At 40.4% G+C, this 14,915-nt stretch overlaps 1 protein-coding gene across 1 annotated transcript in view; it reads right to left on the reverse strand.

Annotated features, from left to right (window-relative positions):
• LOC133540667 (rab GTPase-activating protein 1-like) overlaps positions 1–14,915 on the reverse strand; it is a 35,978-nt gene that overhangs the window by 2,040 nt on the left and 19,023 nt on the right. The window contains exons 3-7 of the mRNA XM_061883475.1: positions 10,141–10,251; positions 9,854–9,958; positions 7,469–7,552; positions 7,260–7,331; positions 3,951–4,151 (exon numbers count right to left, since the gene is read on the reverse strand). Coding sequence (XP_061739459.1) covers positions 3,951–4,151; positions 7,260–7,331; positions 7,469–7,552; positions 9,854–9,958; positions 10,141–10,251 — 573 coding nt within the window. The remainder of the gene's footprint in view (positions 1–3,950; positions 4,152–7,259; positions 7,332–7,468; positions 7,553–9,853; positions 9,959–10,140; positions 10,252–14,915) is intronic.

Consider the following 14,915-nt stretch of genomic DNA (forward strand, 5'->3'; position numbering starts at 1 on the left):
ACACACACAGCTAAAAGTCGTCTGCTTTAACGGCATAATTACACAGTATTTTGGAGATCTGTGTTGCTGAATCTTTTGCAATTTGTTCAATTAATATTGGAGAAGTCACAGTAGAAAGATGGAGTTGGGAAGCTTTTAGCCTTTAGCCACACAAACACACGGTGATTCCTTGTTTAAAATTCCTGGAGGTGAAACTTTCCTATGGATCACAGAGCGGTCAACCCAACATGGATCCCTACCAAATGACAACCAGCAGGTTTCGGTGAGACAATTGTTGTTAAAAAGTCAGCTGAGCTTGTGCCGTCCATAGCTGCCGTCGACTTCCCTGAGACACTGCGCGTCAAGACACCCGGGGAGACAACCTTCCGACTGTCAGGTACTATTTAACTCACTAAAACACTAGCAACACAATAGAAAGAAAAGGGATTTCCCAGAATTATCCTAGTAAATGTCTCTAAAAACATCGGAATCCGTCCCAATGCAATCACATTGTTTATTTTACTTTTTTTTTTTTATTATTATTTTTTTTCTAGTCCGTCGCTATCAATATCCACAAACACTAATCTTTCATCCTTGCTCAAATTAATGGGGAAATTGACGTTTTCTCGTTCCGAATGGCACTTTTTGTTGGAGGCTCCCATTAAAAATAATGTGAATTTGTGAGGAGCCATCACACGTGTGACGTCATCGTCTGCGACTTCCGGTAGAGGCAGGGCTTTTCTCTTAACACCGAAAGTTGCGAACTTTATCGTGGATGTTCTCTACTAAATCCTTTCAGCAAAAATATGGCAATATCGCAAAATGATCAAGTATGACACATAGAATGGACCTGCTATCCCCGTTTGAATAAGAAAATCTCATTTCAGTAGGCCTTTATTATAATGGGAGTACATGTACCACTAAACAGGGCTAGGCTATGCGGTTGCTTAGTGGGGACCACATTATTATAGCAACCGATCATTTCAGTAGCTTCTCATCACTGTGGTTGTCGTGCTCTGCAGGTGTTTGCTTGTTTGACTTTGATGGACTGAATTTTCTCCTGAAGACAACATTCCAGTTGCAGAAAGCAGGGCTGGACAAGTAGCCACCACATAAACCGTCACTACCAACCACGGGGCGGTATAGCTCGGTTGGCAGAGTGGCCGTGCCAGCAACTTGAGGGTTGCAGGTTCGATCCCCGCTTCCGCCATCCTAGTCACTGCCGTTGTGTCCTTGGGAAAGACACTTTACCCACCTGCTCCCAGTGCCACCCACACTGGTTTAAATGTAAAAACGTGATATTGGGTTTCACTATGTAAAGCGCTTTGAGTCACTAGAGAAAAAGCGCTGTATAAATATAATTCACTTCACTTTACTTCACACAGAAAAGACATTTGAAGCCAGCGAATTCAGACATCCGTTTGTGAGGCATTTATATCATTACAACTTATATTGTAAGTTTACTTTTATGAGAAACAACATTTTCCTGACTGATATAAATATGAACACTTTAGAAGACAATGCTTCTTATAATGTAAAAGTTAAAAGACACTAAACTGTATATTATTGTTTGTCCATCCACCCATCCACTACCGCTTATTCCCTTCGGGTTGCGGGGGGCGCCGGAGCCTATCTCAGCTACAATCGGGCGGAAGGCGGCGTACACCCTGGACAAGTCGCCACCTCATCGCAGGGCCAACACAGATAGACAGACAACATTCACACTCACATTCACACACTAGGGCCAATTTAGTGTTGCCAATCAACCTATCCCCAGGTGCATGTTTACATTGTTATTTTAAAAACATCAACTTGCTTGAAACAATACAGTAGATGTTCCTACACAATTATCTGCACATTGGGTTAGGGTTAAAAAAAATAAAAACAATTTAACCTTATGTTTGTGACACTTCATTTTACAAACTATGGCATTTTTACCAAGATTTATTTTTGGACAAATACCGCAGTAATTTCGCAACGTGGCCTTAACACCGTGATAATACATCCCTAGCGATTTTAACACCTCCAATTTGTTGTTAAATAAATAAATAATAAATGGGTTGTACTTGTATAGCGCTTTTCTACCTTCAAGGTACTCAAAGCGCTTTGACAATACTTCCACATTTACCCATTCACACACACATTCACACACTGATGGAGGGAGCTGCCATGCAAGGCGCTAACCATCACCCATCAGGAGCAAGGGTGAAGTGTCTTGCTCAGGACACAACAGACGTGACGAGGTTGGTACTAGGTGGGGATTGAACCAAGGACCCTCGGGTTACGCACGGCCACTCTCCCACTGCGCCACGCCGTCCCAACACAGAAAACTACAATTAAAATGCATGTTACAATAAAACACATGGTGTTTAAGTACAATACTTACATTATCAACACTTTTTTGCACGCAAGAAAACACCCTTGTATAAAAATCCTTAGTAACAAGCCATAATTGCAATGTCCCCGCAAAAAGAACGAGTTTGAGACCCCTGCTTTAAAGCAAAAAGCGAATAAAAGAAATAAAGAACATAGTTAGTGACTGTTGCTATTTTTAATTCTACTTATTTCACTCACTATTGTACACTTGTGTTACTTTTACAGCCTCTTCTTTTCCTGACTATACTGTACAAATGAATTATGTACAAATGAAGTGTACTGTAGGTCAGATTTTATTATCTTGATTAACATGTGCCATCATCTTCCGCTTATCCGACCTCGGATAAGCGGAAGATGATGGATGGATGGAACATGTGCGTTGGTATTATCCATGAAACACAATAACTATTTTGATCACGTCCTATTGTATTATATGATTATACATATGTTAAAGGCCTACTGAAACCCACTACTACCGACCACGCAGACTGATAGTTTATATATCAATGATGAAATATTAACATTGCAACACATGCCAATATGGCCGGTTTAATTTACTAAATTGCAATTTTAAATTTCTCGTGGCGTTTCTTGTTGAAAACGTTGCGGAATGATGACGCGTGCCCGTGACGTCACGGATTGTCAGGAAATATTAGCGCAGCACTATTCGCGGCTAAAAGTCGTCTCTTTTCATCGTGCAATCAAACAGTATCCTAGACATCTGTGTTGCTGAATCTTTTGCAATTTGTTCAATTAATAATGGAGAAGTCAAAGTAGAACGATGGAGTTGGGAAGCTTTAGCCTTTAGCCACACAAACACGTGGTGATTCTTTGTTTAAAATTTCCGGATGTGAAGCTTTAATATGGATCAGAGCGGTCAAGCGAACATGGATCACGACTACATGTCAACCGGCAGGTTTCGGTGAGAAAATTGTGTTAACAAGTCGACTCTTACAGGAGATCTGTGGAGTTTGCGCCGTCCTTGTATCTGCCGTAGACTTCCCTCAGACACTGGCCTCAAGACACCCGTGGACACACCCCTCCGACTATCAGGTACTATTTAATCTCACTAAAACACTAGCAACACAATAGAAAGATAAGGGATTCCCCAGAATTATCCTAGTAACTGTGTCTAAAAACATCTGAATCCGTCCCAATGCAATCGCCTTTTTTTTTTTAAACTTTTTTTATTTATTTTTTTTAGTCCTTCGCTATCAATATCATCATCCACGAATCTTTCATCCTCGCTCAAATTAATGGGGAAATTGTCATTTTCTCGGTCCGAATAGCTCTTGCTGCTGGAGGCTCCCATTAAAAACAATGTGAGGACGTGAGGAGCCCTCACCCTTGTGACGTCATCGTCTGCGATTTGCGGTAAAGACAAGGCTTTTTTATCAGCACCAAAAGTTGCAAACTTTATCGTCGATGTTCTCTACTAAAACATTTCAGCAAAAATATGGCAATATCGTGAAATGATCAAGTATGACACATAGAATGGACCTGCTATACCCGTTTAAATAAGAAGATCTCATTTCAGTAGGCCTTTAAATGTTGATACACCGTGTCATACAAGTAGAATAGTTCCTGCTGCCCACCTGGATGCGACACTTGGCCTCCACCAGCTGTAGTTTGGTCTGTGCCAGCTCCAATTCCATCTGCCTGAGCTGCTCCTTCAGTCCGTCCTTCTCCTCGTCCAGCGGCTCTGAGCAGGCTTTGTCATGGCCTGGCGACGACACCTGGAGGGACCCCATTGTGCTGAACAGGTCCCTGCAGTGCTCGCAGCCTGTTACTTTACTCTGCACACAAATACATAAATTAAGTAAGGAGGTGGACACTACCGTTAATTCACATTTTTCTATTTTTACAATCTAGCTACTTGGACAATTACATTACTTGTACCTATAAGTACCACTTTATTGTTGCAATGTCACTGTTAGATGGTGGTCTGTTGGCAAATTATACAGCTCCCGCCATCAATGTGTGAATGTGTGTGTGAATGGGTGATTGTGAAAATAGTGTCAAAGCGCTTTGAGTACCTTGAAGGTAGAAAAGCACTATATACAGTGGGGCAAAAAAGTATTTAGTCAGCAACCTATTGTGCAAGTTCTACCACTTAAAATGATGACAGAGGTCTGTAATTTTCATCATAGGTACACTTCAACTGTGACAGAATGTGAAAATAAAATCCAGGAATTCACATTGTAGAAATTTTAAATAATTTATTTGTAAATTATGGTGGAAAATAAGTATTTGGTCAACCATTCAAAGCTCTCACTGATGGAAGGAGGTTTTGGCTCAAAATCTCACGATACATGGCCCCGAAGCATGATGTTTCCACCCCCATGCTTTACAGTAGGTGTGGTGTTCTTGGGATGCAACTTAGTATTCTTCTTCCTCCAAACAAGACGAGTTGAGTTTATACCAAAAAGTTCTATTTTGGTTTCATTTGACCACATGACATTCTCCCAATCCTCTGCTGTATCATCCACGTATCCATTTTGGAGGAAGAAGAATACTGAGTTGCATCCCAAGATCACCACTGTGAAGCATGGGGGTGGAAACATCATGCTTTGGGGCTGTTTTTCTGCTAAGGGGACAGGATGATTGATCCGTGTTAAGGAAAGAATGAATGGGGCCATGTATTGTGAGATTTTGAGCCAAAACCTCCTTCCATCAGTGAGAGCTTTGAATGGTTGACCAAATACTTATTTTCCACCATAATTTACAAATAAATTCTTTAAAATTCCTACAATATGAAGTCCTGGATTTTTTCCCCCATTCTGTCTCTCACAGTTGAAGTGTACCTATGATGAAAATTACAGACCTCTGTCATCATTTTAAGTGGGAGAACTTGCACAATCGGTGGCTGACTAAATACTTTTTTGCCCCACTGTAAGTACAACCCATTTACCATTTTAGTATGATTTCAGATCATTAATAATGCTTGGATTTGAGTTTTTGTGTGTTGTGTGTATGGACACTGGGTATGTCCGAATACTGTCCGTTCGATATGACTAAAAAGAACAAGTATCGGAATATGTCGGTTTACTTGTGCAGAACTGGACAGCCAGTTAGCATCTTAACGTCCTCCAATAAACACACAAGGTAGGCCTTTTCTTGTACTTCAGTGAAGTAATTTCCAAAAGGTAAACATGGTAAGCTATAGGCTACTAGGAGCTAGCGGCTATACAACAGCTATAGCTGTTTGTGCTTATAGGCACAGAGTAACACACAAGCTCAACATACATAATAAGTGTCCTTAATTGAATAATATTGCAGTACAAGACACCCCATTTGTCAATACTACTCAGTGGCCTAGTGGTTAGAGTGTCCGCCCTGAGATCGGTAGGTTGGGAGTTCAAACCCCGGCCGAGTCATACCAAAGACTATACAACGATGGGACCCATTGCCTCCCTGCTTGGCACTCAGAATCAAGGGTTGGAATTGGGGGTTAAATCACCAAAAATGATTCCCGGGCGTGGCAACGCTGCTGTTCTTACTGCTCCCCTCACTTCCCAGGGGATGATCAAGGAGATGGGTCAAATGCAGAGGACAAATTTCACCACACCTAGTGTGTGTGTGACAATAATTGGTACTTTAACTTTAACTAACAGGAATCAAATAATCATAGTTGCATATTACTTACTGATACAAAATTTCCAAGGCAGAAGCGTATTAGAAAAATATCCAGTAACAAATGTGTCTGGATCATTCAACTTGTTGCGTCACAAGATTACTTAATTAATTATTGTGGCCCCTAGGTGAAAAAAACAATTCCCACACCATTTCAACTTAATTAAAGACAACAAAGTCCATTCCGGGTGGTTAATAATTAGAGATGTCCGATACTTTCTGCCTGCCGATATTATCGGGCAATAAATGCTTTAAAATGTAATATCTGAAATTATCGGTATCGGTTTTAAAAACGCCAAATTTATGACTTTTTAAAATGCCGCTGTGTACACGGACGTAGGAAAAAGAACAAAGCGCCAATAAACCTTAGAGCCACTGCCTTTGCATGTCGGCCCAGTCACATAATATCCAAGCTTTTCACACACACAAATGAATGCAATCAATAATTGGTCAACAGCCATACAGTTCACACTGAGGGTGGCAGTATAAACAACTTTAACACTGTTACAAATATGCGCCACACTGTGAACGCACACCAAACAAGAATGACAAACACATTTCGGGAGAACATCCGCACCGTAACACAACATAAACACAACAGAACAAATACCCAGAACCCCTTGCAGCACTAACTCTTCCAGGACGCTACAATATATACCCCTGCTACACCCTACACCCCCCCACCTCAATCTCCTCATGCTCTCCCAGGGCGAGCATGTCCCAAATTCCAAGCTGCTGTTAAAATGTTAAAAAAAAGGCATGTATAAAAAAATAATGCATTTTGTGACTTCAATAATAAATATGGCAGTGCCATTATGGCATTTTTTTCCATAACTTGAGTTGATATGTTTTGGAAAACGTTGTTACATTGTTTAATGCATCCAGCGGGGCATCACAACAAAATTAGGCATAATAATGTGTTAATTCCACGACTGTATATATCAGTATCGGTTGATATCGGTATCAGTAATTAAGAGTTGGACAATATTGGAATATCCGATATCGGCAATAATTATTGGACATCTCTATTAATAATGAATAGGGTAGTGTTTTTCATACCTAACATTGTTCCCTGTTTGAGTCATATCAATTGATTGACCCTTTTTTAACATTCCCCCCAACAATGTATGTACGATTTGTGCTAATATTGTATCAAGGCACCAATATCAGTATTGTATCGGAAGTGAACAAGATGCATCATAACACCAGGTTCTAAAAAGCTAACTTGCCTCTGCTGCCTTATCAACAGAAATTAATTACCAGAACCTCACCTTGACAATGTCCAGCTCCTCCTTTGTTGCCGCCTGCTGCTTTTCCAGCCTGGTGCTGAGCTGAGAACAGATCTGAAACACCAGGCCAGTCTTCTTAGTTTACATTTGAACTAAAGGCTTCACTTAATTAGTTTTGACTAAGAAAAGAAACTATGTAATATCTGGTTTAAATGTGTCAAATGTCATGCTTTCAGCTGAAATATTCTGACCTGTTTGTACTCGGATATGATCGCTGTGGTTTTCTTGATCTCCAATTCGGCTTTTTCCAGTTCCCTCCTGAAAACTTCCTTCAGCTGGGAGTGCCAAAAATAGACAGTGATTTATAAAAAAAAAAACCTCAGTGACAGAAAACGAGTAATGGGACACAAAGGAACAATCCATCTCTTACTAAAGGTTCATGTTGGCATTTAATAACTGTGCCAAACACTGACTGACTGACAATATATTTAAACTATTGCCTCCGGGGTCACAAAAACACCTGCAATGTTTTATGGTGGAATACTTATACAGTAGTACCTCAATTTAAGAGTACCCCAACCTTTCAAATAAGAGCTGTCTCTTGACTAATCTTTACGTTTTAAGCGCAAACATGTGGGTTACAGGGATCCTGACCACTAAATGGCGTCGAAAATGCCACTGTGAACCCCGTAAAATCCGCTCAAATCATCTGGTCTTACTGGCTTGCATTAGCTTGTAACTAGAGATTGACATAACTTGGTTTTCTAGCCATAGTAAACAAGAAGGTGAGTGTGGAGGACAGTGCTGAGAAGAAGTGGAAGATATTCATTAAATGAAAGAAATAATCAAAATATGACAGAGCGAGTTGCCAACTTGGCAAACCAATTCGAACATATCACTGCCAGTCTGCACCATACTGAATCAGAATGAGTCTAATGCCAACTAAAAATGTTAAAAATAATGCATTAACACCAGTGATTTAACCATGAAAATAAGGAAGCGCTGCGGATGTTGTGTTTGACGGAGAAACAGCTGGAAGGCTATACCGTAGAAGTCCACTCTCCAAAGTTAAGACTGCACATTATTATTACCTTACTTCATAAATGTACTGTAGTTGTTAGAAGTACATTCTATTGTACGGTTTTTGTAATATTTCTCATCTAAAAGTTAGTTTTTCTTTTTAAAATCCATGTCAGATGTTAAAATTGTTTTGGGATAACAAGCACAAGGCTGATTTAAATTGATTCAAATAGGAGACGTTGATTTGAGATGCGACTGTTTTGAGTTAAGAGCTCTGTCAGAGAACCAATTAAGCTTGTAAGTTGAGATACTACTGTATTCATTGGTAATCGGAAACATCAATATTACCAGTCGCTCTGAAAGATACAAGCTATACCTATAAAGTTAATTACCTTTATGTCAGTGTCAACAATCCTCCTATGATCTATTAATGCTCCATCTATATCGTTTATTGATTGATACTAGTGACTATTGTAGACTATTATTATATACAGTGGGGCAAAAAAGTGTTTAGTCAGCCACCGATTGTGCAAGTTCTCCCACTTAAAATGATGACAGAGGTCTGTAATTTTCATCATAGGTACACTTCAACTGTGAGAGACAGAATGTGGGAAAAAAATCCAGGAATTCACATTGTAGGAATTTTAAAGAATTTATTTGTAAATTATGGTGGAAAATAAGTATTTGGTTTAACCATTCAAAGTTCTCACTGATGGAAGGAGGTTTTGGCTCAAAATCTCACGATACATGGCCCCATTCATTCTTTCCTTAACACGGATCAGTCGTCCTGTCCCCTTAGCAGAAAAACAGCCCCAAAGCATGATGTTTCCATCCCCAAGCTTCACAGTAGTTATGGTGTTCTTGGGATGCAACTCAGTATTCTTCTTCCTCCAAACACGACGAGTTGAGTTTATACCAAAATGGATACATGAATGATACAGCAGAGGATTGGGAGAATGTCATGTGGTCAGATGAAACCAAAATAGAACTTTTTGGTATAAACTCAACTTGTTGTGTTTGGAGGAAGAAGAATACTGAGTTGCATCCCAAGACCACCATACCTACTGTGAAGCATGGGGGTGGAAACATCATGCTTGGGGCTCTTTTTCTGCTAAGGGGACAGGACGATTGATCCGTGTTAAGGAAAGAATGAATGGGGCCATGTATCGTGAGATTTTGAGCCAAAACCTCCTTCCATCAGTGAGAGCTTTGAATGGTTGACCAAATACTTATTTTCAACCATAATTTACAAATACATTCTTTAAAATTCCGACAATGTGAATTCCTGGATTTTTTTTTTCACATTCTGTCTCTCACAGTTGAAGTGTACCTATGATGAAAATTACAGACCTCTGTCATCATTTTAAGTGGGAGAACTTGCACAATCGGTGGCTGACTAAATACTTTCTTGCCCCACTGTATTGATGCTGCATCTTTATCGTTTATCGATTGATACTAGTGACTATTGTAGACTATTATTATATAAAGTATAAACAAACCAGTCTCAAATGGTGCATTTAGATTTCATTTCCTGGTACATTCATATAATGAAAGATGATGATTCAAATGCACTCTAATGCTTTTTAGGCAGATGGTAAAGGGAGGCCAGATGTTACCTGAGCGGTCTCCTCCTCCTGCCGTCTTTTCTCCTCTTCCGTCTCCACCAGACGTTGCTTGGTGCTGAGCAGCTCTTTGTTCAGCACGTCAGACTTGTCTTCGGCCTGAATGCATGTAAAACAGTCATTTACACATAAGGCTTACAACACAGCAGAGCTTGTAAACCAGCAGCCACTAAATATGAAGTCCACACGTTCAATCTCACCAACGACACCCGGTACCAGCATTATAGATCCGTACAATGTAGCTTGTGGAAGGTGAACATTTTTTTTGTGGTTACTATTACCTGGTCAAGATCTTTCCGAAGAGCAATCTTACTGGTAACCAACTCATGGGCCAAGTCGTCATTCTCTTGCTCTAGTCTCATACTGGCCTCTTGAAGACGGCGGTTCTCCCTCTAGAAACACAAATAAATACATAATGATGTAAGGTATTGGATAGGAGGCTGCTGTCTACGTCAAACCACATACTGTACATGCATCATCAGCTACGTTTCAGATGTTCTTATGAATACATGCCTCCTCAAAACATTCTACTGGTAATGGTGCTGAATGCTAAAATGATAAATGTCTCTATGGATAAATACTGGCTTTATCTACTATTAATCACAGGTTTGCTGTGGATTTATTTGGATTTAATCACAATTACTGGTAGATATAATTTGGGGACAGTGTGGCGCAGTTGGGAGAGTGACTGTGCCAGCAACCTGAGGGTTCCTGGTTCAATCCCCAATTCTACTATCCTAGTCACGTCTGTTGTGTCCTTGAGCAAGACATTTCACTCTTGTTCCTGATGGGTCCTGGTTAGCGCCTTGCATTGCAGCTCCCGCCATCAGTGTGTGAACGTGTGTGTGAATGGGTGAATGTGGAAATAGTGTAAAGCGCTTTGAGTTCCTTAAAAAGGTAGAAAACCCATTTACCATTTTTTATCATTTTAATCTAAATTATATTAATCAGCTTCACGGTGGCAGAGGGGTTAGTGTGTCTGCCTCACAATACAAAGGTCCTGCAGTCCTGGGTTCAAATCCAGGCTCGGGATCTTTCTGTGTGGAGTTTGCATGTTCTCCCCGTGAATGCGTGGGTTCCCTCCAGGTACTCCGGCTTCCTCCCACTTCCAAAGACATGCACCTGGGGATAGGTTGATTGGCAACACTAATTTGGCCCTAGTGTGTGAATGTGTGTGTGAATGTTGTCTGTCTATCTGTGTTGGCCCTGCGATGAGGTGGCGACTTCTCCAGGGTGTACCCCGCCTTCCGCCCGATTGTAGCTGAGATAGGCGCCAGCGCCCCCCGCCACCCCAAAAGGGAATAAGCGGTAGACAATGGATGGATGGATTAATCGTTTTATTTTGCATGAGGGAAGAGATACAAGAAACAAAGGAATATCCATCCATCCACTTTCTACCGCTTATTCCCTTTGGAGTCGCGGGGGGGCGCTGGTGCCTATCTCAGCTACAATCGGGCGGAAGGCGGTGCACACCCTGGACAAGTCGACACCTCATCGCAGGGCCAACACAGATAGACAGACAACATTCACACTCACATTCACACACTAGGGCCAATTTACTGTTGCCAATCAACCTATCCCCAGGTGCATGTCTTTGAATAGAATAGAATAGAATAGAACAGAAAAGAAAGTATTTTATTGAAGTGGGAGGAAGCCGGAGTACCCGGAGGGAACCCACGCAGTCAAGGGGAGAATATGCAAACTCCACACAGAAAGATCCCGAGCCCGGAATTGAACCCAGGACTACTCAGGACCTTCGTATTGTGAGGCAGATGCACTAACCCCTCTGCCACCGTGCTGCCCACAATGGAATATACTATATGCATTTAACATGTTCATTAAACACCTTTAACATGATGGTAACAAAAAACACTGTTTATCTAAACAAACATTTATTGACCAGGACCTTCGTATTGTGAGGCAGATGCCCTAACCCCTCTTCCACCGTGCTGCCCACAATGGAATATATTATATGCATTTAACATGTTCATTAAACACCTTTAACATGATGGTGACAAAAAACACGGTTTATCTAAACAAACATTTATTGACCGTTAATGTGGTACATGTAATCTGCAACTTTAAAGGCCTACTGAAACCCACTACTAGCGACCACGCAGTCTGATAATTTATATATCAATAATGAAATATTAACATTGCAACACATGCCAATACGGCCTTTTTAGTTTACTAAATTGCAATTTAAAATTTCCGACAAAGTGTCGTGTTGAAAACGTTGCGGTATGATGACGCGTGCGTTTGACGTCTCGGGTTGTCGCGGACATTATTTTCCAGCCCGATCCAAGCTATAAGTAGTCTGCTTTAATCGCATAATTACACAGTATTCTGGACATCTGTGTTGCTGAATCTTTTGCAATTTGTTCAATTAATAATGGAGAAGTCAAAGTAGAAAGATGGAGGTGGGAAGCTTTTAGCCATTTGCCACACAAACACAGCCAGTGTTTCCTTGTTTAAAATTCCCGAAGATGAAGCTTTACTATGGATCAGAGCGGTCAAGCGAACATGGATCCCGACCACATGTCAACCGGCAGGTTTCGGTGAGAAAATTGTGGTAATAAGTTGTCTCTTACCGTAGTTATGAGCGGAACCAGCGTCCTCCTGCAGCTGCTGCGGCGACTATTACCTCCTCCCACGGAGACACTGGCGGTCACTACACCCGTGGCCACACCCCTCTGACTTTCAGGTACTATATAATCTCACTAAAACACTAGCAACACAATAGGCGGATAACGGATTTTCCAGAATTATCCTAGTAAATGTGTCTAATAACATCTGAATCGCTCGCACTGCAGTCGCCTTTTTTTTTTCTTCTAGTCCTTCACTATCAATATCCTCATCCACGAATCTTTCATCCTCGCTCAAATTAATGGGGAAATTGTCGCTTTCTCGGTCCGAATCGCTCTAGCTGCTGGTGGCTATGATTGTAAACAATGTGAGGACGTGAGGAGCTCTACAACCCGTGACGTCACACGCACATCGTCTGCTACTTCCGGTAAAGGCAAGGCTTTTTTTTAGCGACCAAAAGTTGTGAACTTTATCGTCAATGTTCTCTACTAAATCCTTTCAGCAAAAATATGGCAATATCTCGAAATGATCAAGTATGACACATAGAATGGACCTGCTATCCCCGTTTAAATAAGAAAATCTCATTTCAGTAGGCCTTTAAGATTGAAGTGTTTTGGTGAAGAAAAAAAAAACCCTCCTTCATTTATATTGATCGACTCTTTTGTCATTGTTTTTTGTACCAATATTTCCCATTAGGAGGGCCAACGTGCTGTTTAGCGTTTTCCACATTTGTTGTTGGGTCATTTAGCGTGTCGCGACTGGATCAACATCCCATTTGTGCAAGCATTACAATAATGCTACGAGGACAAACAACCCAAAATGTGTTGACAAAAATAAGCCAGGGATTTTAAGTCATTCTGCGCTAGGGACAAGTACATTTCACATTTGAATCGATACGTTACCAATTTCAGGTACCTGGGAATTTAATAGTAAACAGTACTCATTTTTGGTACTTCCGTTTTTGTCCATGTGTTAATAAATATTAATATGTTTAATATTTTTTTATTTCATTTAACATTGAGCAGATAATGAGAACTTTGCTGTCCAGCTGTTATATCTTCATTTCTTACAAGTCTTAGTCTCATCTGCAATTCCAAAACATTAGACCGCAGTAGTACAAAGACTACGGTGTGTTGCTGAGTCAGAGTAGTCTTCGCCACGAGCTGAATCAAGTCTTTTGTTGCGTCCTAAAAAGTGTTTATACTGTAAGTAATGTATTTACTACACACTTGCTGTTTGACTGTAACCTGCATCTTATTTTTAGTTTTCATTACCTAATTTTGAAGTGGTAAAATCGCCATGTAAAATGGCTAATGGTAATCAGTGGCATGTCTAAGGGGAAATCCAATGTAAAATAGCATTGAGCTAGCGCATTTTAAAAAGTGGATCCTGACTCTACGTATGAGTGTTTTCTATCAGGCATACTTGCTTTGGTGGCATGAAATTGATTTTATGTGAATCTATATCTGGTGAAGTCGTTTGGTGCGTATAAAAGTACCAAATTTGATACATATCCCTAGACTGCTCAGCAGATATGATTGATTATTCTGGGGTATTGGGTTAATTTTGACACCCCTAATAAATAAGGTAAAATAACATGCACCTATTAAACTGTATTTAAGTATTTAGTTAGATAATTGCTCCATTGTGGGAAGTGTACAGACAACTTTTGTGAACTATAAATGTTAACATGCTACAGAGTCAATGAAATTCAGGGAAATAAGGAATCTAATGCTGGTTAATAAAACACGTATGTGTGATATATACATATGGGTGTGTATTATAGTCCAAAATTACTTTGTTCTGTCATTTATTTCAATTGGAACTTAGCTTTTTAACAGCAGATTCATTGGAGATCATTGGAGTCTCATGACTGCCATGTCTCACATGACGACGCTGCTCTAATGAGACTGTTGTCATGGCTAAGCAAAGTCACCCGACACAGACAGCTTTTACACAACGTCTTCTGCTTCAAATTTACAATTTACCCCGTAACATACTCACACATGCCAACATAAGTATTATTGGGCTGCTTAAATAACATTGCATTGCTTGGACATGTTCATCTAAGGTAAACTCGCAAATATAGTTTAAATGTCACTGTTGTGAGACCATTTGTCACTTCCTGTCAACATAAGTCTATTTCAGGCAATTACAAAGAGAGCAAGACGGTATATTGCACTGCTAAATTGCACAATAGCCATATCACAGGGAAATATGCTCACAAAAATTTGCAATAATTGACTTGCTAATTTTCTTATAATAATTTGAGAGGGAGCAGAAGCAGCTTACCACAATCTGCAATCCAGAGTCACAATGTCTTGCTATCAAGCCTGCTGCAGCACAAACTAAAGTTTAACACATGATCCTGACAGTAGTTTCCCCTCTCACTTGAACACTTTTCAGCTTCCCTCTCTCTCTTTCTCACTCTGCTAGGTTCTAGTCGTTCTTATGAACTGAAATATGAAAG

The sequence above is a fragment of the Nerophis ophidion genome, linkage group LG22, assembly GCF_033978795.1.
Source record: "Nerophis ophidion isolate RoL-2023_Sa linkage group LG22, RoL_Noph_v1.0, whole genome shotgun sequence".
NCBI lineage: Eukaryota > Metazoa > Chordata > Actinopteri > Syngnathiformes > Syngnathidae > Nerophis > Nerophis ophidion.